This window comes from Dioscorea cayenensis, chromosome 6 (genome assembly GCF_009730915.1).
Source record: "Dioscorea cayenensis subsp. rotundata cultivar TDr96_F1 chromosome 6, TDr96_F1_v2_PseudoChromosome.rev07_lg8_w22 25.fasta, whole genome shotgun sequence".
NCBI classification, from domain to species: domain Eukaryota; kingdom Viridiplantae; phylum Streptophyta; class Magnoliopsida; order Dioscoreales; family Dioscoreaceae; genus Dioscorea; species Dioscorea cayenensis.
The window spans coordinates 4473651-4497223 of NC_052476.1; the positions used below are offsets into that span (position 1 = coordinate 4473651).

General features: G+C 33.5%; 1 protein-coding gene and 3 long non-coding RNA genes across 6 annotated transcripts; all 4 read right to left on the bottom strand.

Annotated features, from left to right (window-relative positions):
- Positions 1–2246: 2246 nt before the first annotated feature.
- LOC120263433 lies at positions 2247–4975 on the bottom strand. 3 transcript variants are annotated; one of them, XR_005537092.1, is made up of 5 exons: positions 3369–4975; positions 3047–3281; positions 2803–2964; positions 2574–2724; positions 2247–2464 (listed from the first exon to the last, which is right to left on the bottom strand). It is a non-coding gene; the product is annotated as an uncharacterized LOC120263433 (long non-coding RNA). The 3 variants fall into 3 exon arrangements; XR_005537093.1 differs by having other exon boundaries at positions 2803–2903; positions 2991–3281; XR_005537091.1 differs by having other exon boundaries at positions 2803–3281.
- A 328-nt stretch (positions 4976–5303) lies between these two features.
- On the bottom strand, positions 5304–12481 carry LOC120263067 (dr1-associated corepressor homolog). The gene is made up of 7 exons (XM_039270988.1): positions 12318–12481; positions 8641–8713; positions 6794–6887; positions 6235–6352; positions 6080–6142; positions 5774–5988; positions 5304–5730 (listed from the first exon to the last, which is right to left on the bottom strand). Exons 1-7 carry the CDS (start codon positions 12348–12350, stop codon positions 5592–5594), a joined length of 735 nt encoding a protein of 244 aa, XP_039126922.1. The 5' UTR covers positions 12351–12481; the 3' UTR covers positions 5304–5591.
- Positions 12482–14882: 2401 nt separating this feature from the next.
- Positions 14883–17301, bottom strand: LOC120263851. The gene is made up of 3 exons (XR_005537149.1): positions 17256–17301; positions 16191–16278; positions 14883–14985 (listed from the first exon to the last, which is right to left on the bottom strand). It is a non-coding gene; the product is annotated as an uncharacterized LOC120263851 (long non-coding RNA).
- Positions 17302–18212: 911 nt separating this feature from the next.
- LOC120263703 lies at positions 18213–20508 on the bottom strand. The gene is made up of 4 exons (XR_005537115.1): positions 20213–20508; positions 18628–18745; positions 18300–18511; positions 18213–18226 (listed from the first exon to the last, which is right to left on the bottom strand). It is a non-coding gene; the product is annotated as an uncharacterized LOC120263703 (long non-coding RNA).
- Positions 20509–23573: the final 3065 nt, after the last annotated feature.

Genomic DNA, 23573 nt, shown 5'->3' on the forward strand with positions numbered 1-23573 from the left:
GTTAGGAACTCGCAAAAATTCTACTCACATCACAACAAAAGTCAATTTTGCCCCACTTCAAATCCCAAAATTACAACAATTAACCAAAACCGCATCTAACAAAAAAAAATTTACATTGTCATTCAACACTATGCCCAATCACATCAACCGTCGTGAACCTCCTTCGCTCCCTCCCTCCTCTTTCCCCGGCCTCCCCCTCTGTCGGGGCACACTCTTCTTCTCTTCCCCTTCTCTTTGTTTTTCTCTTCTCTCTGAGAATTCTAAAGTTTTAGGACACCCTCCGAGATCTACTGGTAGGGATGGCAACGGGTCTGGTCGGGTGCAGATTTTATCATACCCGTACCCGTATCCGCTACCCCGCTAGTATACCCGAACTCGAACCCGACGGGTTTTAAAAACTCCCAACCCACACCCAACCCGACAAGTAATCAGCACCCCTTGCAGTATACCTCACCTATATTAAAAATTAATAAAAAAATATTTTTTTATTATAGAAAAATAACTTAAAAGTAATTATAATTTTTTTATAAAATAAAATAAAATTATTGTAAAATTACAAGACTAAACAAAGAGGAAAAATAAAAAACCCTAAATTGTTAACTTATAGAACATATTAGTATATATATATATATTATATAAATATTTTAGTAATTTTAATTTCGGATAGGATACGGATCGGGTATTAGAATTCTCATACCCGCACCCCGTTTCATATAAAGTCGGGATTTTACCGAACCCGACCCGAAACCCGGTCAAATCGGGTTTTACCCGTTAAACTCGGGTCGGGTCGGGTCGGATCGGATCGGGTAGGGTCGAGTTTGGATATTATTGCCATCCCTATCTACTGGTCTTCTTCTATACAAATTTCTTAGGTTATTTATTAAGTAAAAAAGGATTATTATGTTAAGATCACACTTTTTTATCTCTAGTTATAATAAACATATATTATCTTATGAATTATTGGTTAAAAATATCAAAATAATTATTTTTTTAATAAAATAAAAAATGTTAATAAAATTTATAATATATTTTTCATAAGTGATTATTAGTTAATTTGTTTAAAAATTTAAAAATATATTTGTGCTTAGTAATTTTTAAAAATTTATTTTTGATGAATTTTTTTTATTCCAAAACAACATGGTTATATGTATAGAGAGTATTATAGTAATTTTATATATTATTATCTTACACTAATTTGTACTATTTTTTAATACAAACGGGGTACAAGACAAACACTTTCACTTGTGATGCACGATACTTTTGTACTTTTGTGTTGTACCTTTGCGTACTTTTGCACGAATCAAACGGACCCTTAATATTAGAAAGCGATCAATGAAATGGAGTTTGGATGGCTCAATTCAATATCGATTTTTATGGAGCTTTGACCTTGAATTTGGAGAAGATTTAAGAGATCGTACCTATTCATAGGAAAAGGTGGAAACTTGAAGCAACCTAAAAAGTTTAAAAGAAATACCCATAGTGATGTATATTCCTGTCAATATTTATATTAAATCAAAGCATGAGTTGTACAAATAAAGTTTTTTTTTTATGTATCATAAGTGAGAAATGCTATTCCCTCCGAAAATTTGGTCCGAAATTTTGGGCCGACTGACGTGGATGCTGATGTGGCATCCACGTCAGCACACTTTCTCTCTCTTATGTTAAACAGAAAAAAAAATGAGAAAACCTTTTAATCTTTCCCAAATCTTCTCCTTTCTCACCGTCTCCTTCTCCGGAACGAAGCCTTTCCTCACACTGCCGTCTCCATTGAAAGTAGCGACATCGACGTGTGCCGACGGCGTCAATCGAGATGGCAAGGAAGGGCTTCGTTTCGGAGAGGGAGACGGTGAAGAAGAAGATGATACATGAAAGAGTAGAACGCCGGCGGCGTCAATGGTGTGCGACGGTAGTGTCGACAATGGTGTGGCAGCGTCAATGGAGACGGCAAGACGGCATTGCGAGGAAAGGCTTCCTTCCAAAGAAGGAGGCGGTGAGAAAGAAGAAGATTTGGGAAAGATTAAAAAATTTTTTCTTTTTTTTTTTCTGTTTAACATAAGAGAGAGAAAGTGTGCTGACGTGGATGCCACATCATCATCCACGTCAATCGGCCCAAAATTTCAGACCAAAGTTTCGGAGGGAATAGCATTTCTCACCGCAAATCTTTTAATTATACCGCACGCCTGACCCTCTAATAGGAGAGTCAAACTCATAACCTCTCCCATGTGTTGGGAACCCAGATGCCAACATGCTAAGAAATCATTTTGTATTATAAAGATCTCTTGAACATCCAAAATAAATAAATAAAAATATGTGAAGAATATGATTTATGTGATGCCTATTGACCACCACCAACACTATCAGTTCAATTGCTCTTTCTTCATCCCTATTCAAGCCTACATCACCTCTACTCTTCCCCCAAACAACCAATTAAAGACCGAAAACAATCAATCCTGCTCCAATCACCCTATAAAAAAATCATCAAAATGTGAATATTATTACATAAAACCACTAAAATAGCTATAGAATATATATATATATATATATACGTAAACAAAGATAAATGTATAAGCTACCTGCCTGTGAACAATTCCTCCCTAACGAGCAGTAAACCGGTAGCAGCAACAATGACCCTGCCAAGAGGACTGTATGCATTGACAAACACCGCCCACGTTCTTTAATCACTGAACTCTGAAGAAAGTAGCCCAATGCCGAACAATTTATAGCCTACATCCATTGAAGATTTCGGGTTACATTCAATTTATTGATTTGAACTTCAAATAACAATGGCGGTTACATGTTTACCGCGTAGACGACAGTAAACAACTACCAGCCCCAACCGATTGACTAAACTGATAAGTTCTTTCTCTCAACCACGAGGGCCACAATGGAACCTTCAACGGAGCCTGCAGTGCATATCAAGAATGAGCAAGTGAGTTTCCATGGATATGATCTTAAAGTGAAGCTCTGCAAACAGAGAATGACGGAGTTACTCAAATGTTAATCGGTATATAGCATTGTTACTTGCGTGGCAGAGTTAAATGCCTACTTGAAGGTTATAAAAGCTCGCCCAACCAATGCAAGCAACAACAAGGAAAATAGAACCTTTCAACAAATTATGAGATTCCCGTTCCATTTCATCAAGAGTTCCCTCCCTTGTGCACGGCATCCAAAATTTGGGGCCTTTGTATAGTGTCATTACCATGGCACCAGAAACAGAGAGAATAGTCCCCTACCACCTTTGCAATGCTCCTCCATTCATTCAGTTTTACTCTCTCGCTAACCTTCATGTGGGAATTAATAACAGTGAAATCTGAACAATTAATTTGATTAAATATATAAATTGACGAGTGTCAAATGCATGTATGTACCTTAGAATCCAAGACAATATGAAGGTAACAACTGGAAGAGCATTCGTCATGATGGCAATGAAGCCTGCAGATGTGTAATTCATTCCTAAGTAGAACAAGTTCTAATCCAATACCGACCTGCATCAAGATTAAACTCTTTTACACCATAATTCCATAATCAAGCAATAGAAAGAATCAACATATATACAGATAATTACTCCAAGAGACCAAGTATTAAAATCTTCAAAATGATGGAAGATTTCAGCAGTGAGAGTGCATTTCTACAAAAACAGATGATGAATTAAAACAAAATGTTTCAGCCTTATGATAAACAGGAAGAAAATAGTTATTACGATCAATTGGGATAAATGTACCTTTCAAAGAAAATAGCAAAAGGAAAAAGAACAATAGCCGCAATCACATGCCGATAAACAGAGAGTATGAACGTACTCAAGCCTTGCTCTAATGCATACTTAGTGATGATAGTCAAACCAGAGAATAAATTGCAGTAAAATCACACAAACATGAGGCATAACACTGCTCCATATTATGCATAATTGGTCTCTCCCATCTTTGATTCTCCATTGGGCACCGTCTCATTGGATAGCATTCTCGTCTTGAATTCTCATTGTACTTTGTATATTGAACAACCCCAATTTCCTCTTCTGACGATAATGCTTTTCTTAAACTTAATTCTCACTAAACAACATCATAATAAGAACTTGGTTTCTTTAGTCTTTGTTATCTAAAGAAGTTTTCTTTTAGTGACACTCCAATAATAAGGAACATAAACAAGAAAGATACTATGAAAATGTTGATGCTTCTATCTCTAAAATTCCTTTACATGCTTTTAAGAGTAATGCCAATAGCTCATTGACTGCCTTAATTGTCCAACTTATGTCATAAAGATACTAATAAAGGACACAGAGAAGAGTGATCTTGTGAATGAAAAGTGAGTTAGCAGATCTCCACTAAGGACTTATGTACAGGTTTCAAGTTTTGATTAATTGAGCAATTGAATTTAGACAAATTTTTAAGAAAAAATAATTATGCCTTTCAGTAAACAGTGTCAGGATGGTACAATTTATGGAAATAAAAAACAATACATAAATAAATAAAATGATACATGATAAATCCATTAACCTCCGTCATACACAATGCACCTAAGGAAATAAATATCTCCAAATCAATAAGCTACAAATCTCTTCTTACTTCAAATTAAATATCAGATATACATTCTACAAAAGAGTGACAAGCAAGACTAAAAAGAGAACAAAGTGGAAAGAGATTGATAAATGAAGTTGTTTAAAAGACAACTACCACTAAGTTTGCTCTGATAAAGTTAATTATGTACTAGAGATTGAAAATTAGATTAGAGAAAGATTTCTTTCAATTGGAAGACAAAATATCTACACAATGAAAGGATGGAAAACACTTGTTTGATCATTGTAAACAAGTTTACGAAACCCATTGTAAGACTACCTAAATCATGCTAGTTTCCTTAATGATCCAATTTCCTAAGCATCTTTGAGAGCTCTCACTTTTTCTCTCTCAAACTAGCCTCTTGAACAATCCGTTTGATAGTGACAAAGGCACTAAATTCTATATTAATTCAGTATCTAGATTTAGCAAGACTTACCCACCCTATTCTCCCATTTAAATATATGAATGGACATCCAACAAAACCTGAAAGTCAAATTGACTATAGTTAAGAGGAAAAATAAATTTGAGAAATTAATGGATCACTATATGGAATGAGACCCTTTGGCAGCAAAATTTGAAGTAGAATCAGTAGAGCGGCTAGCAGTATGATTCCATATTTTGATAAAAACCTGTAATTACAGAGGAAGCAGATTCAATTAAAAACTCACACAATTCTTTTTATTATGCAAATCAGAAAATGAGGTGCAATATTACCTTGTAATAGCAGCATCACATGAAATTCAAAACATGCAATTGAGGTCACTATTAACATATATACATCACAATAGTTCTCAAACGGATTGAGCACAGAAACCATCCAAAAGTCATGGCTTAATCAGAATGGTAACAATCGACTTGACCTTATCTGCTATACTATTCATGCAAACTCTAGTGAATGTTGAGGCACACTTGTAATGAAGAATAACAACTGCACTTGTGAGAAGAACTACTTCCCAAACTAGAATAATGACATAATGCAATATTAATTACATCACATGGAAGACTGTTTGGTTAGGGCATTTAAGGTCAGATCTACGTTCCTCAATCTTCATTGTCATAGTCTTCATCCTCATCTATTTTCATAGTTAGATGAGGAAGGCTTGCTGGTGGAATGGCTGCATCACCCGTGACATCAGGCAAAGCCCAACGAGAAAATTCTTCTTGTGTTCGTCCCATCTGCTGGAGTTGCATCTGGACCAATAACTCGCGCTTTGATGTATCACAGGGAAGTATGCCCATTGAGACTTATTTTTTCCTTTCCATTCACACCTTCTGTCTCACCCATCGGTGGTTCACCATGTTCAGGAGACATGCTCTGGTCATCTTCAAATTTCATGTACCTTGTATCATCTGCAAATATTCGGGTAGGTGGCCTTCCTCTGCCTCTTCCTCTACCCCTTCCCCGACCTCTTGGGCTTACATTCGCGCTCCTCATCGCCTGCCATGTCACACAATGCCAATACATAACAGAACCTGGTAGCATCTGAACAAAAATAAACATCATGATCAAAAGTTCAAGAAGGCCTTACCATCTTGGCAGATCTCAAGTCCCTCATTGGTTTCTCCATCTTCATCATGAGGGAATGTTTTTCCTGAGTAGTTTGTAAAAGACAAAATGAGTTGCTTTATGCGTCCTAGAGACATTATATCATAATTGATACTGAGCACAGGTAGTAAGAGGTCACCTTCTCCGTGCGACTCCTTTCTCATCCCCACCTGATTCTGTTCCACCAAGGTTTGGCACCTTGTTGACAACATCAGTCAAGAAATCAAAAGCACTATAACTTCTCACACATTGTTTTCTGGACAGCTCACAAGAAAAAACAAAATTATTATAAAAACATTCCAAAATCATAAGTTGTAAATTAGGGGATCTAATGCAGCATGTGCATGTAAAAAAATTAAAATAGCATCAAAGCAAGAAAAAAAAGTTGTTCTTAGAGATAAAACCAACGTGAAAATTATTAAAACATTAGCCAGCTAAAAAGAAGTATGACAAGATCACAAGAACATTATATTCACTTCTGATGTATTTGGGAAATGAAAAGTTTTATGCAAGCCCAAGCATGTCTAATTAAAACCTAACAAATAATCAGAACCAATGATGCACAAAGGAAACTCAAATTTTAGGTGATTATGGCAATCCACAGGTTTCAACACTCATCCAACATAATATTGCCATTGAGTGTCTACTGCAAGATGGACAATCAAAAACATAAGAAAATATTCAAGGCACAACTTACAAATGCAAAGAATTAACTGTCTTGGCACCCCTTTGGAGCGTAATCTCGTAAGTCCTGTCACACAGATCTTGCAAAAATAGCTCCAGCGCTTTCGCTACAAATCAGTTATCAGATTAAAATAAAGGGAATTCAGATTGACACTAAAATAATATCAAATGGTTACTTGTCTTTCAAGAGCACTTTTTTTTCTTAATGCCACCTGAGAAAACTCAAGAAATTTTGAGAAAACTTCAATGTTTCTTGAGATGAAGTTACAATTGAAGGCCAACAACAAATATCCAAGAATTTAAGGATCCTTTTATATGACAGATCCTCATTAAAAGTGTGTTTTAGGATGACAGTATATATCATAATTTGAAGCAAAGAACTTTCTAATATATTCATAAAGATATAACTTATCCTATCTAACCAAACTGAAAATTTTGGTTTTTACTCTTTTCATAGATTGAAAGTGATCTTAAGGTTCATAGCATATGCTGTTTTTTGTTATTATAATGCATTAAAAAAATGGCAAAATAGCCAAAAATATATAGTAACCAAACCATATAGGTTCTTTGAATTTTACTCCACCTCTAGTTGCATCAATTTTATGTCAAACTAAACTGTCCTTTCAACATGATGTTCAACAATATAGTGTTATGTTAAACCTTTCATCATTAATTTGTCATTATTAAATTTTTTCATAATTTTTATTTCTAGATTATTGATAAAGATGGAAGTATAAATTTCAAAATATTTAAGGGTACAAGTAAATTAATAAGTAAATTTGTGATGTCATTAGCTTCATTACTCTTAAATTATTGTGTTCATATAACAATTGAGTTCACCTGCACCAGAAAAATGGTCAGGTAGATTTTTTTTTCTTTTATAGATCAACTAAAAATGAAAATTGTGAATAGAAATCATTATTAAAGGGTTTGACTTTAACAATATAGATGTAGTGAAACAAAAAACAGCTTGACATAAACCTAATCAAAAATAAATTTTAGAATAAATTTGAGAAAACTTATTAAAAAAATAAACTAGAAAATAGCATTGGATAAATCTTCAAGATGTCATTTTTATACTGTTTTGCCTAACAAGATCATGAAAACTCTGCCAGTCACCACTAGTCTTGAAGGCCAGCAGAAATACATCGCATTCAGAGTTTATCAAGGTCGTTAGGCAGAAACTGGCTTAGGGCTATGTCTCAACGGGAAAATCGATCTTTTACTTGAAAATTGTGTGGAGCAAATATTTTTGATGAATTTGTGCATATCTTTGGAAATAGTTATACACGAAAACAAGCATGCACACATATAAACATCACGCCAGTTGCATAAAGAACTCCATAAACTATAAATACAAAACAATGGCATCACCCAATCATGTTTAAAGCCTATGCTAAAACTCATTTTTCATTTTCAAATATAGAAAACAATTTTATGAACTCTACATAAAAAAAGAATGTGGAAAGGAAAATTATACTTCCACAAATTATTATCCAGATTCATGACAGAATTTAATCTTGACAGTATCTAAGGGGAGAAGAGATGCAAGAGAGCTTGTTGCAATTCCAACTCTAGAAATTAAGGATCTTTGCTTTGGATTCATTTTTTTTTTCTTCTTTTTGTTCTTTTGTTCTTCTATCACTGTTCTGACAGGGGATGAGCATATAACTTTATTCAATGAGTGCAAGATGAACATGAATAAGTCTTTAAACAGGACAAATGCTTCAATTGGAAGGAAAAAAACATAAGGATCCATATTAAGTCAAAACCTGATTTAAAAAAAATAAAATAAAATAATACTTGGTAGCCCAGAGACATTTTATTCCTCAGAAATGTATATGAGATATAATAACTTACAAACTAGAAGGGGCACTGCCAGTGCAATTTTGCCGACATCTTCATCTGCTTGCATAATCTTTTTTATTCGTGACTGTCAAAGTAAAGAAGAAATAAACACACTCACCTTATTCTTCTGATAATATGTCCGCAATGTATAGTATGAATGGAACAAAGATATTATTTGTTCATTTTACCGAAAACAGAGTCTTTATATTCAGAAACAAATAACTCTTAATTTGGCAAAGCTAGATAGAAGTAAAATTTAGCAAAGCACATGAATTATGTATCTGATCAGCAAGCTTGTTCAGAAGGAACCTACCAATGTTGATTATTATCTTTAATCAAGCCTGCTTTTGACCTTCAATTGAAATTATATGACATCTAGTGCAAAACCAATCAAGAATCCAATCGCATATGTGTGCACACTTGTCTAATTGGTTAACACAACATGAACCATACAACAGTACTCATACAACATGTCAGCTTGAAAAATACTGTAGTAAGACAAGGAGCTTATAGTTGAAGTTCATAAATTTTCTAGAGAATTCCAACAAAATCATTTGTAACGCCTCTTATATAACAACCAATGCATAACCTTTCTGAACGGTATATATACTTAAATAAACCCCACTTTCTTTCTAAAAAGGGAAAAAGAATCCATTGCACACTCTGTTACTTAGGACCTATACTGATTCACTAGTATACATGAAATATACTTTAGGGTGTGTTACCTTGAGGGGAATAACCTCCATTTTTTTCCCAACCAAACACCCCAAAATTATCCTAGCAACTTTTCTACTAGAAGATTTAATTATTTAAATAAATATATTTGATAATTAATTTTTAAAAATATTAATACTAATAGACACCTATGAATTATTAGAAAAATTATTAAAAATATTTCATTTTTAATTGGTATTGGTTTAAGTCAAAGTTTGATAAACTCCAAATAAAAGTTTCTCTACCAACACAATTTCAAAAAAGATCCCTTCATCATATACCTTTATCCCCAAACCAACTCACACTTTAAGCTGTTTACGTATATGCCCCAATAACATATTGAAATAACACATATATACTCGTAAAATTTCACCATCCATATAAACCCTTAAATGGTTAGATTCTTACATATACAAACTTAAGTCTTGTAAATTATCCGCTATCACTTAACAATGGATCAAAATAGGTGAAATGTCAACAACACCTTTAAACACACATTTATAAACCATTAAATTTTCATATACACCTTTACAGACCATATTTTTATTTACAGGGATTTTTCATTTTTGTATTTTAAATTTTAACCACTTCAAAAATAAGTTTATATTTTGAAATTATATCACCAATAAACTTTTTCCTGACCAGGATGTTTGAGAGAATAGAAATTCAAAAGTTAAACATTAGTTTCACACGGAAAGGCATAAACTATAAAGGGCCTTACTTAAGTTGGTTAAACTACTCATTGTTATAACTCAAAGTTAACCATTAAATGGGTATACATGTAAGAATCTCAACTTGTCAAGAGTGTGTATGAAAGGAGAAATTTTATTCAGTTGTGCGTAATTTAGTGTTTTACAGGTGCCTCAATTATCCTGCCTACTATTTTTATTGCATCACCTGCTGATGTTGACCGCAACAAATTGGGCTAGGTTAAATCATCCCATCTCCCAACAAGTGGAATTATTACAATTCTCTTATCATACGGAAACAGCATCTAATTCATAACAATTAAACCGGTCTAGCCAAACCAAATGATCAATATGGTATCCAATTAACTATGCCACTATCTGATCCAAAGGCTACATCCTAATCACTTTCATTAAGAGTATTTCACAATTCTCTAATGGTCCAGCCTCTCACATTCGAAACAATCAACCATAGTACCTGAATAACCAGCCAAACATGATAAATAGTAGCAACTCACCAATCAAACATCACCTTAATTATGCTGTCATCTAATCATAAGGTTCTATCGAATCTATCCTCTTCATTTTGTTCAAGTGGCTGTTTTTGTTCAAGTAACTTTCACCTTCTGGCAATTTCTAACATTTCTACCTCCCTCACATGCATCTCACCCTCCATAACATCCTATCCACCCAGAATTCTAATTTGGTCAGTAGTAAATTATCAAAATATTCCATGCATCTTATGTTATATTCAAGATGCATAAACCAGAAATCTAATTTGGTAAGTAATAAACTATATAACTCGGCCAAGTTGTATTTTTCCTACATCTCTTGTTGAAGGTAACTTTTGGACAAGTTCTGGTAGATGCCATCTGGCTTTACCCTTTGTTTGGTGTTTCATTATTATCATATTTGTTTCTTCCAACCTCTTGCAGGTTAAATGTTAAATATTAAATGACAAATGACAGAAACAATGGCCATTCCTATAGATGTTAGATCAAAATTTGTGCGAGCAAGCAAAGCTGATTTACAGTCACTATAAGTACAATTTACTTTTATGACTTACACAAAATTTCAAAGCAATTAGTGGTTCAAGGGCTGTTTAATTTTATTAGAGCCATAAGATAGTGGTCTCATGACTCTCATCCAATTCCTTTTCTTGATCACATGTTAAATCAGCTCTTAAATCACCAAATTTCCTAGAAGCAAATGTAACCCTCCAAAATTTTAAAGTGATTTAATCTCAAAGTCTTAACTGAGTATTGAATTCTTAACTCATAATCCTTAATTGATTTTCTGGTGAATAATCCACCATAGCAACTTACACTATTTCCATTGTGAAAGTGAAACTTCCTCTTTAATCAAATAGATGAATGTCAACATGACTAATAATCAGAAATCATGGAATGACTAAAGAAATATCGCAAATGGCTTTGTAATATCTACTAAGACCAACAAGCTCTACATTTGTACATCCAAATATAATTATCTTCCCTTTCAAACAAAATTTTAGGATAATTTTCCAAACATCATGTTGCAAATATAAACATGGATAAATTTAATTCCAATTTTCTCATGTCCAGAGAGAGAATATATCATCCAAGATTTATTCATGGTTTTTGACTTGGCTTCTTATTTTTATCTTCTTCTCTCATTTCAACCAAAACAAAACAATTTTTTGAACAAATAAAAGTCTCGGGTAAACCTAATTAACTTTATCACCCGCTGTACATCCAAGAAATGTTATCCATTTATTGCATACATACTTTTCAGTATCACAAAACATAAAATCTTACAACATAAGAAGAAAATTCCACTCCACTTCCACAGAAAATTAAAGAAGAACAACATTTTACAAGAAGTACAAGGATTATTGCTCACTGTTGGGAATCACTAGTTTCCTCAAGTTCTTTTCACTAAACGACTTGTTTATGCAAAGAACTACAGTTCAAATCATCAAACTATGCCCTGATCTCAGCCAATAAAATTAATTCCACCAAAAACACTTACCCACCAGAATCACTCAACCCTAAAAACCCCATTTACAACACAAAACAAACAACAAAATGCTGCTAATACTCAAAAATCAACAAAAATGCAGCGCCTTAACTCAAAGTACAACAAAACCCACAGATCCAAAACGATAACCACACCACATACGCAAACCATCAAAAAAATCGAAAACCACACCAAATTTCACCATTTCACCACGATTAGATCGAGATAACAAGCCAAAACATTGGGGAACAGCAAATCAAAGGGGAAAACATCAAAGATAGGGTAACAAACCGCAGGGAATCGAGTCCCGAGCTTCTTCCTCATCGCCGGAGATTGGTGGGCAATTCGATCTTCGTGAATCCCTCCTCTCTATATGGATCCCGAATTGGGACGCATTTCTCGGATCTCAGCTGAAGAACGAGTCGTGATTTCGGTCCCCCTTTTTTTCCTTTTTATTTTAATTTTTCTCTTCCTCATTTTTTTTTAAAAAAAATTCGGGCCATATAATGCCACGTCAACATTTTGGTAAGGTGGTGGGCCCGTCCGGCGGATGGATAGGGATGGATTGAAAATAATAAAATATAAAGGGCAAAATAGTCATTATATATATATATATATATCTTTAAAGTAAAAAAAAATAAAATTTTTAGTATGCACAGGCAAATAATAAAATAAAAAAATAATTTTAACCAAAAAAAAATCAAATATAGTAGGGTAAATATTTTTTTATTTTATTTGTTATTTCATGGAGATTACAAGAGTCTTTAATGGTTTTAATGGTTAGGTAGCTATAAATAAGTTCTCTGTTCTACTGTTCTTTTTATTCTATTTATTTTAATTCCACACCCTTCAAAATGTTAACTTTTCTAATGGCCATTAAAAGTGATAAATAAAAAATCAATTTGAAATAAATAGAGATAAATAATAATTTGAAATATTAATTGAAAAAATTAATGATTTGATTCATAAAAAATAGGCTTGTTCATATTAATTATAAATAATATCCATGTCTTTTAATTAAGATTCGTTATGCTGATTATATTTTTTTTTACTTTTATTAAAATGAAAGAATATAACTATTTTTTTGGCATAAAACAATCGATGAAAGAAAATATATATTTTTTTTTACTTTTATTAAAATGAAAGAATATAACTATTTTTTTGGCATAAAACAATCGATGAAAGAAAATATTTTTTTTTTTTACTTTTATTAAAATAAAAGAATATAACTATTTTTTGGCATAAGAACAATTGATGAAAGAAAAAAACACTGCATTCTGTTATTTATAAATTTTCACAAATATTATAAAGATATATACATATAAACGAAAGATCATCTATCAATGGGGAAAAAAAGCAAGTAAGAGAATACATAAAAGAGCGACACAAGACAAAGAAATAAACAAATATACAGTGACATAAATAGTATTCTATAACTGTACTTATATTGGAATGAGTTAAGTGAGGTGTTTTTGTTTATAATTTTGTTATGTTTAAGAGTGAAAATTCGATCTAATGGTCAAAATTATGTAGTACTATTTGGATGTTAATCCAATGGCTGAGAATGGATCAATGTGTAAATACTTTTTATCACACTTGACGTTGTAACTGGCATTGTAGATAGTTTTGTACATCACAAGAGAATAGGTGTAGCTATTAGATTGGAATCCAACTACTAATATATAAATGTTCTACTATTGATGAATGTTTGTAGATAATTAACTATTTATATATATATATATATATATATAAATTTTAGGAGACATAACTGATTATTTATAATTAAATGTCAAGGGAATATACACAATTATGATGTTTTACAGGGAAATATTTGAAAAATAAAATCAATTGTGAAAAGTCAATTCCTATGTGAATGCAGCAGATCTGAAAGAATATTTTGCTAAAAAGGACTAAACTGATATTATTGGAATAAATCTAAAGTATAACGAGAGTAAGAATATATATACACAAATTCCATTACTTTAAATATTTTTATATATAAGTGATGTAACGCCACTATAAAAACTAAAAAGTATCAATAGCCTTGCAAATGGAAAAGATATATATAAATATAATTTATAAACTACCCCTACATAAAATTTTATTTTGTTGATCCCTTTACATGAACCATGGTTTAGTTTATGAAGAGTCAATGCTGCAAAGAGAAAAAAACATTTAAAATGAATAAGAAAGTGTTTAAAAAAAAACACACTTTGCAAGAAATAAAGGAGGAAGCTTCATGTAATGAAAGAAGAAAAATGAAATAAAAATGGTCCTCATAAAGAAAAGCTTGAAGTTGAAAACATGTCATTAATTTAAATAAACAACATTAAAAAAAATTAAACCAACAATGTTAATCAGCATATTTGAAGAAACTACGAATTCCCATAAAATTTATTTTAAAATCACAAAGACATTTTACCCATAGAACTAGCATTTTCACTACCTTTGCAAAATGACTCCTAACTCAAAATCAATCGTTTGAATTCTACTGTGGCTTAATGTTTGGCTGCAAAATAAAAAAATATGGCATAATTTTATTATGTATAAAGTGCAAATGATTATTACAGAAATTGTGGCATCTTTTATTCTTACAGAATGAGTGTTTGGTTAACAAAATAAAACAAATTACGGAGATCTAGCGATCGACGATCGAATCCGTCGGCAGGATCCCGGGCCGATCGCTCGAGGTCAGGCAGGACCACCGGTGGCTCGGCCATCGGAGGTGTACCGATAGGCGATCGGACCGCCGGCGGACCATGGCTCAGGCGGTCGGAGGTCACGCGCGAACCAGCGTGGTCAGATGTCAGAGGCCTGCTCGGACCGGTGGACGATCACCGAAGATCGGCCGGTCATCAAAGGCTAGCAGGACCGCCAATGGCCGGTCAACGGAGGTCAGGCAGACCGGTGGCCAATCACCGGAGGTTGGCTGGATCGTCGATAGACTAATGGCTGGTGGCTGAATCAAAAAGGAAAGAGAGATTAGAATGAGTAAAATATTCTACTCTAGAGATATTTTTTACGTCATAATACCTATATTACGTCTAATTTTATACTCTAAAAAGAAGATCTTAAATAGTACCATATGATAATTCCTCAAAAATATTAAATTACGCCATATCGGATTTGATTACTATAATTTCATGCTATCCAAATAGCACTTGTTCATATTTCTAAAATAAAAGAATAAAAATAAAATATTTTAATATTATTTAAAACCAGGAAGATATTTACACATATAATTGGAAATTTTTTAATAAGCATATAACTAGAATTCAAAGGGCTTGTTTGGATATTAGATAAAGAAGGTAGGTTTGGTGAGCTTATAAAATACGATAGTCTTATTCTAGTTACCCACTAATTTTAATTTTAAATAGAATTTCTCCCATATAATAAAAAAATTTTCCGTAGATCTCATACTTTTAATTTGGATTTTTTTTTATTTTGATAATATCTTATTTTTAATTTCGCAGGTTAGATTTTTTTTTCTTTTTAATTAATTTTAATGTGAAAGAGGATCAAATTTATTTAATTTGATATTTTTAATTTTATTTTTTAAAAATATATAACTATATTATAAAATTAATTCAATAAGATAACAAAATACTATACAATGACGATTGTGATATAAATTTATCATGCTCAAACCTTTTTGTACCACTCTTATCCCACCAAATATCACTCTTATCCTTCACCAAACATGCCTAAAGAGTAATAATGTAACTACTAATAAAATAAAATTATCCACAAATAACATGAGATTTTAGAGAATTGAATGCTAAATTAAGTGCTGGTGACTTCTGTGTCAGTGATATGATACCAAGTGAAATTAAACTTTATATGACAAAAGAACTGAAATACAAAAATAACATTGAATGAAGAAGAAAAGAAAAACATAATACTCGGCAAAAATATCGGGAGTTGGAAATTGTCTATTTATTTTTATTTTTATAAACCATACCAGGTACATTTACACTTAAAATCATAATGTAATTCCAAGCCTCCGGTTATGTTATAATAATTCACAATAAAGTCACTTATATCCATTGGAAACATTGGCACAGGCTTAAACACTTGAAACATGGAAATCATCTTCCAGCTGAAACAATAAACAACAATCCACATGAACAATATTTACAATGTTTTTGACAAGAGGAATTAAACCTGTTTACAGAGCTTTCATGATCGAATTTGCCCGATGCAGCCACACCCCTTGCCGCAACTTTTTAACACTGCCCGGTGCCTGTATAATCTGTCATTCACACAAGAATCGTTCGTCGTCATTAGTTTCAGTAGCATCCTGTTTCCTGATTTATCTAGACTAATTCACATGATTTTTAAAATGAAAAGCAACTTGATTGTACAATGATGGTGGAAATATATCGATAGCACAGATCTATTTCAGGCATCTACGCAACTTGGAAAAAGAAAGTGAAGAAATTATTTGAGTTTTTTTGAGTAATGTGAATGAGATTAATTATGAACTCTGGCAAGTGAAATCAAATAAACTCAAATCTTCAAATCTCAAAAGATCAAAGATGTTCGTCTCATTAAAAGCATGCCTGATCAATTTCTTATAACCTAGGCATGAAACTTCAGTCGTGATTTCATCTTGCTGTATTAATAAAAGATTTTATTGTTCTTTGCCACCATTTTCATATACCCCAGCATCATTCTCACACTCATGAAACAAGTTCTTTTATTAAGGGTTCAAATTTTTGTTAATTATTCTGAAATTAGATTGGACAAACTAGTTCAAGTTGGATTGGATTGGAATGGATCAAATTGGTACAGATTAAGGATTTTGCGTATAATCAGCCAATTAATTTACGGCTGGGCATTAATCAGTCAACCACTACCACGTCAATATTAAATCAGCAGGTTCATCTTCCATGTGTCTTCTTCAGAAACCACTTATTAGAAGAATAGATAGTCAGGAATCCACTCAAGTCCATTATTTTGTTTCATCTTTAAGGATTCACAAAGAAAGAAGCCAATATACACAAATTAATTGGTTATTTTACTATATTAGATCTGTCCAACTTCCAGATTCTGCATTAAGTTTTTCTTTATCCTTAAAGCCAACAAATGTCTAAAAGGCCAATGGTAAAATCAGCTCAAAATGGCACAGTTAGTAAAATTCATGTTCAGCTGGCCAGATAGCATATAAAGGTTCGACATAATGATGCATAATAGGTCAATAAAAGAGGATGGAGAAGAAAGCCTCACCCATACAAAGCTAAGCCCCAAGTAGACAAGGTATAAAGGATTGTCGAGCCTCCCCACACTCTTTCCTCAACATGCTGCGATCATTAACACCGCCCTAAGGCCCTTGTTATTGCTGCAATTTTTAAGATTATGCTGCTTAGACAAAGGAAGCGTCTACCTTATGGCTTAACAGAACAAAATCAGAATGTTAACCATAAAAGATTGATGAACTATGGGGAAAAATAAGAATTTAAAGCAACAGGCATAATGAAAGCTCAGTAACATCAGTACTGAAGTAGCAGATTCTCATTGTTTGACACCTGCAATAGCTTCTAACAAAAAGGCTTTTATACTCCAGGAAGTACGCATACGAGTTAAATTAGTTCCAAAAACCTTTTTTTATAGATTCCATATTATGATTCTAATAATGAAAACCCATCTATACTATCTAAGCAGATGATACTTCAAATAGGCAGATCCAGTTCCGCTAATATTGACACAGAAACATGGGTAACACTTCGTTCAAACAATAAGCCAACTCAGGTATCCATATTTGAACTTTGAACTCCAATAATTTGACTAGGCAATACATATGGAAAAAGGAATAATATGATTGGTTTAGTCAGGTGTGGCTATGGGGGCAGCTGGTTCTTGACTTTTAAGTTTTTACAGTAGGATGAACCACAATCACATTAGGCTCACTCAAAAGGTTAAAGGTTTGGTAATCTCTAAAAGGATCCATTTTGGCTTATCAAAAACTGACGAAATAGGCAAGGTTCAAGATGGACAACATTCAATTTTGACATATGCAAAACCAAGTGGCATTTGTGGCATCATAGCTTTTTATCAAGAGCAAAGATACAGGCACACATAATGGACTAGATTAGAGTAAAATAACAAGATGACAGAAACTAACTGATTTACTGCAGTTCAGTTTGATGATAAGAACTTACTTCTTTGTAATTCCTCTAGGCCAACCTCTGATTATGGATCTACAATGATTAGATAGACACGACAAAGAAAAATTGAAACCAAAAAGTCAAAAATTTAGTCAAACTCTGATACCTGAGATTTGGGATTAGAAATGATGCATCTAGCCATGAAATTAGCAATGCCATCAACCACACTATCTTCACTAACAATCACATAATTTTCTTTATCTATCTCGCTCACTTCTTCCAAATTATTTGGAACCATATCGTTTGTAACCCACACCCACCAACTAGGTTCATCATGACCAACATGAATTAGTACTTCCATCGCCTTCAAATCTGCACCTGATTTATAAAATCCAAAATAATTAAACAATGGGAATGTTACTAATGTAAATTTATGCCAAGAAAGAAGATGATGAAGTCAGTGAGGGACATAAAGCATATTCCGTCAAATGAACCTGAGGCTTCTCGAAATGGGAAGCTGCCACCTTTTGCATTCAATGATTCCTCATGAAGTGATTCCAGTTTAGAATGGAAGTCTGGAGAATCCACTACAGCTACAAGCCGTGAATATAGCTGAAAAATGACTGAAAAGCGTGAGAATGTATAATATATTATAGGATAATTTTAAAAAAACAATGACTTTTATATCTGTTTCTCTAATCAACATCTTGATCACATTACATTTTAACCTTGTATGAAACCTGTCTGTTATTATCAATGCACTTCAGGGAATAGGTATCATTATATGGTTCAGATTGCATTTGCTTTTCTATTCTCAAACATAAAGTTAGAGCAGAAAGATAAACGCTTTAAGATAAAGTTGTGAAATTAATGCTGGATATATAACAGAATCATTGAAGATACTTCCCAAAAAAAAATGAAATGAGGAAGGGGTTTTGTACAGAGAGCAATATAAGGAAAATATTTTGTGTACTGGTTGTAATAATGCAACTAAGTTCTTCATAATAATTTCAAAGGACTTCAACACATCAAAGCATGAACTTTAACCAGAACAATGTAAAAGATTAAACAAAATGCTTATGAACCACCAATTTCAATTAATAACAAAATACATTATTGACTGTCCAAATAATAAAGTCAAAAACCACCATAACTCCCATAATAATTTCCTCTTTAAATTTCTGAAATAAAACAAATACATATAAGAAGCCAAGGAGGAAGTCAGGAAACCCAGGCCACAGCTCTCAATCTTTCTGAAACAATTATAGACCTGCTTAGCGACACTATTTTCTTATTTAATTAAAATGTTTTTGTTTTCATATTATTAACTGAATACACACCATCTGAAATTTAAAAATAAGTTAAAATGAAAAACAAAAGAAGCATTCAAGTAGAGCAAAAGAGAGAAAATTAACATGCAACTAGAGATGAGAAAACTCTATGCAACAAAAAGAGAGAAACATTAAAAAGGAAACAAAAAATAAGGAGCAAAAATTATTCCCTTACATATTTATCTTCCAAATTACTGAACATACTCAGAAGGTCTGTTTTCTAATGGCCAAAGGAAATTTAAAACAAAAAATTCGAAGCCCTAGAGATGGAAAGCACAGTCAACTCCATTACAATTCAATTTCCCAATAATAACAGCAGAGTTTAAAACTCAATTATAGTTCATGTGATTCTCAAAAGCAATTATATCCATAGCCACAAAGTATCCCTCTGGCAACAATTCCACTCCTACAATTTCAGCTCACATTCTCCAATATCTCAATTTCCAATAAAAACTAAATCAAGCTTTATAGCAGCCAGAAGAAGGATGGAGGCAAATAGCCAATCATGAATTTTTCAAAACAATCATAAAGAAAAAAAAATCAGATTTCCACTATCCAATATCCAAAGGAATTCAAAAGATGTGAAATTTAACTAAATAAGAAGGAAATCAGCAGCAAAATCCAGCCAAATTCCACAATAATTACAGCAAAAAAAGTCTTTCATCCCAATCTCGATCACACCAACAATTCCAATTCGCCAATCCAACAAAATCAAAGACAAAAATAGAAACTAGAGAGAAGAACTCACATCAGGAGGACAATCCCGAGAGATGGATGGAGCCTGGCAGAGGCCTTGAAGAAGAGTGAGATTCTCCTCCAAAAAGCCCTCTCAGACGAAGGTTCTCAGCTCGCAGCTGCGCCAACTCCTGGTCCTCGGCGGCCTCGTGCTGCCGCTCGCGACGGTGCTCCAGGGCGGTCCAAGCCATGTCAGCCATCTCCAGCACCGTGCCCACCACCTCCAACGGCACCGCATGACCGTGTCCCACCATGAATCCTTCTCGATTCTTCAAGATTGCAGGAAACCCTAGAAATTGGGGCGCTGATGAGGAGGCAGGAGAGGATCCCAAAAAGGAAGTATTACCGCAGCGTACGAGACTGGAATTGCGGCTTCTTCGACCTTGCGAACAAGTTTATATCGTTGTTATTATTAAATTTTTATTATTTTTATATTAGTATGAAAAGTTTTAAAAATAGATAAATAAGTGATATTAAAAAAACCAAGAAATAATATATTATTTTAAAAATAAATAGTTTTTAAAATTTGATAAATTTTAAAAAAAATAAAGGATCAAAATTTAAAAAAAAAAAAACACTATATTTTTCCTTTAAAATGCTTGATTAGCAGCCTTATTAAGGCTTATGACTCTGGTATGATTTAATGGCTCGAGGGTTGTTTAAGTCATAAAAAAATAAATAGTGCTAATTAAGGAAATAGCCCAATAATTTTTTAAAAAAATAAAAATAACAAATAGTCCTTAAAAAAATCATTTTTTAAAGAAGCCCACTAATTTACACCATGGATGGATAAGGAAACGAGATAATAATGTGAGCACTAATAAAAATAATTAAAAAAATAAATCAAAGTGAGTAAATAATGAGATTGAAATTTCTCAACAATTATTAAAAAAAGTTCAGTTTTGATTGAGTGTCAAGGCGCTTGTTGCCATGGAGTCGGCATCCGCGATTGGATTTGAACATTAATGAACAACATACATGTATTTTTTATGTTAGTTTTTTATGTTTTGATTGATAAAATATTTGTAATTATGAATTATAATTATATATTTTATTTTTGTGGAATTGATTAGATGTTTGAGTCAAAGTAAACTTATAACTAGAGGTTTAACAAAAAGAGAGATTAATTATAAATTTTAAGAATTTACAAAGGTCTATCAGAGTAAAGACCTAAAAGATGTCTAAGCTTACAACTTGTGCACTCCTTTTGCAATGTGAATGATCCTGAATATAAATATAAATGCTAAATTAAGTGGTCGTGGGCTTATGTATAACAGTTGACCCTAGTTATTATTATTTTTATTTTATTAAATTTTGGAGTTTTATATAGGAGGGAATTATTTTAAAAAGTTAATTTCGATAAAATAGAAACATGGGAGTTGTTTTTTTATTTTTAGTTTTATATTTTATTTGAATTGAGAGGATAAGGAGACTTTTTTTATTTCTTAAAAAAAAGGGAAAACACAAGGCCAAAGTATCAATTTTTTCTTCTATGTATTTTCTTTGAGAACTATATGTAATTAAATTCTCTTTTTTAGTCCAAATATAACTGATGGTTCCAGTGGGTTAGTGCGGTAAGATAAGTCACTCAAGAACTCATTTGAAGATTGGACACACATACACACAATTAAGCAAGAGAAAGAAGACTGTTAGTGCAACCGCACTATTTAATTAGCATGATTTTGACACCAAAAGCAGATGACATGGCAACCATAGTGATAGGCGATAATTGATGACATGAAAGCATGGTGACATGACATGGAGACTTGGGTTGTAAGACAAAATATCTTGAATATCTTGGTGGAGTTATTCTTGGTAACATGTTACAACTTAAAGACAAGATCACATCAAGATTATATTTAGGTGATTTGATTGAAGACTAAATATGGTGGAGCTTAATTGAAGAAATATCTATTCATGGTATGAATGAAGGCAAATTGAAGATATGAACTGAAGAATCCTTGATGAAGACTGATTGAAGTCTATTAAGGGCAAGATTTGAGGACCAAATTTGGGTGAATTGAAGATCAAGTTTGGAGAATCTTTGAAGACCAAACTTGGAAGGTTGAAGACTAAGTTTGGCAAGTTCCATGAAGACGCGCAAGGACATGCGCCCCTTGCGGGGGGGCTGCGTGATGAGGAACCCGAGGAGGTAGAGCTAGTTCTCGGCGATTGGGATCGGGAGATTTGCGTCGCATCGACTCGGGACTAAGCATGACTCGGGAGGTTGATGGGTCTTGAGGTCGTCTCACAACGTAACCAAAACTCGATCAAGTCGGTCAGATGAGCCATATTGCAATTCATGTTACAACAGGAGTCTGCAGACTAATTTTTGGCAAGTTTTTAAATTAGTAGTCACGGGAGATTCTAAAAGAGGTATGTGTTATATTTGGGACGTTGAGGCGTCTATATAAGCTCACCCTGCTCGTAAATCGAGGAGTAGCGATCGGAGCTAGAGAGAGTAGGTGCACAAGACAATCTAGAGAGGGTAGTGATTTTTGTTTGTCAGTGTTGAGTGACAAGTGTTTGTACTCATGTATTTATCTCCGGACGTAGGTGAGTAGACGCCGAACTGGGTTACTAACGTCGTGTGTCTTTTTCTTTGTTGGTTTATGTGAAATTTCTATGAGTGCTTGAGTGTTACCTAAAACCCACAAACCACACCAGCGGAACTATCAAAGACAAGCAAGTTGGTAACCCGGCTGCAGCAACCTGCTCTACATCCGGGGCCAGCCCGGAGAATCAATCCACTAAAAGAGGCTTAAGAATAAAGAGTACAACACTCTCTCACTCTCTCAAGACAAAGAATATCCCCTTAAGATTGACCAATGCCTACTCTTCTCAACCCTCACCGAAGGGTCTTCTCACTTTGTGGCTCATCCTAATTCTTCAAGCATGATCTCTTATATAGACGCATCGACGCCCTCAATAAAACTTCCTCTTTTAGAATTCTCCGCAGCTTCCTAACTTGGACATCTTCCAAAGTTAGATGTTGCAACACCCAGTTGCAACATGACCGACCTTACTGAACATGACTGAGTTCTAGCCAGTTGCACCCGAATCTACGACCTTCAATCTTCCCGGTTCCTTCAGTCCACCTCGTAACAGTTGACTCGACCCGAGCTCCTCCTGCCTTTAGCTGCTTCCTTTCTCACCTCACTTCAGTAGGTCATCCTCTCCCGAGGGACGTGCCCACCAAGGCACACGCAACCATCTCACCAAAGATGGTAACCGAAGATCTCCTGATCTTCTTTCCAAACTTGGCCCAAGTTTGGTCTTCCCAAATGATCTTCGTTTGACTCATGGAAATATTATTACTAAACTTGATCTCATCTTCATCCAAGTTTAGCCTTTAATATCTTCAAGCATGATCT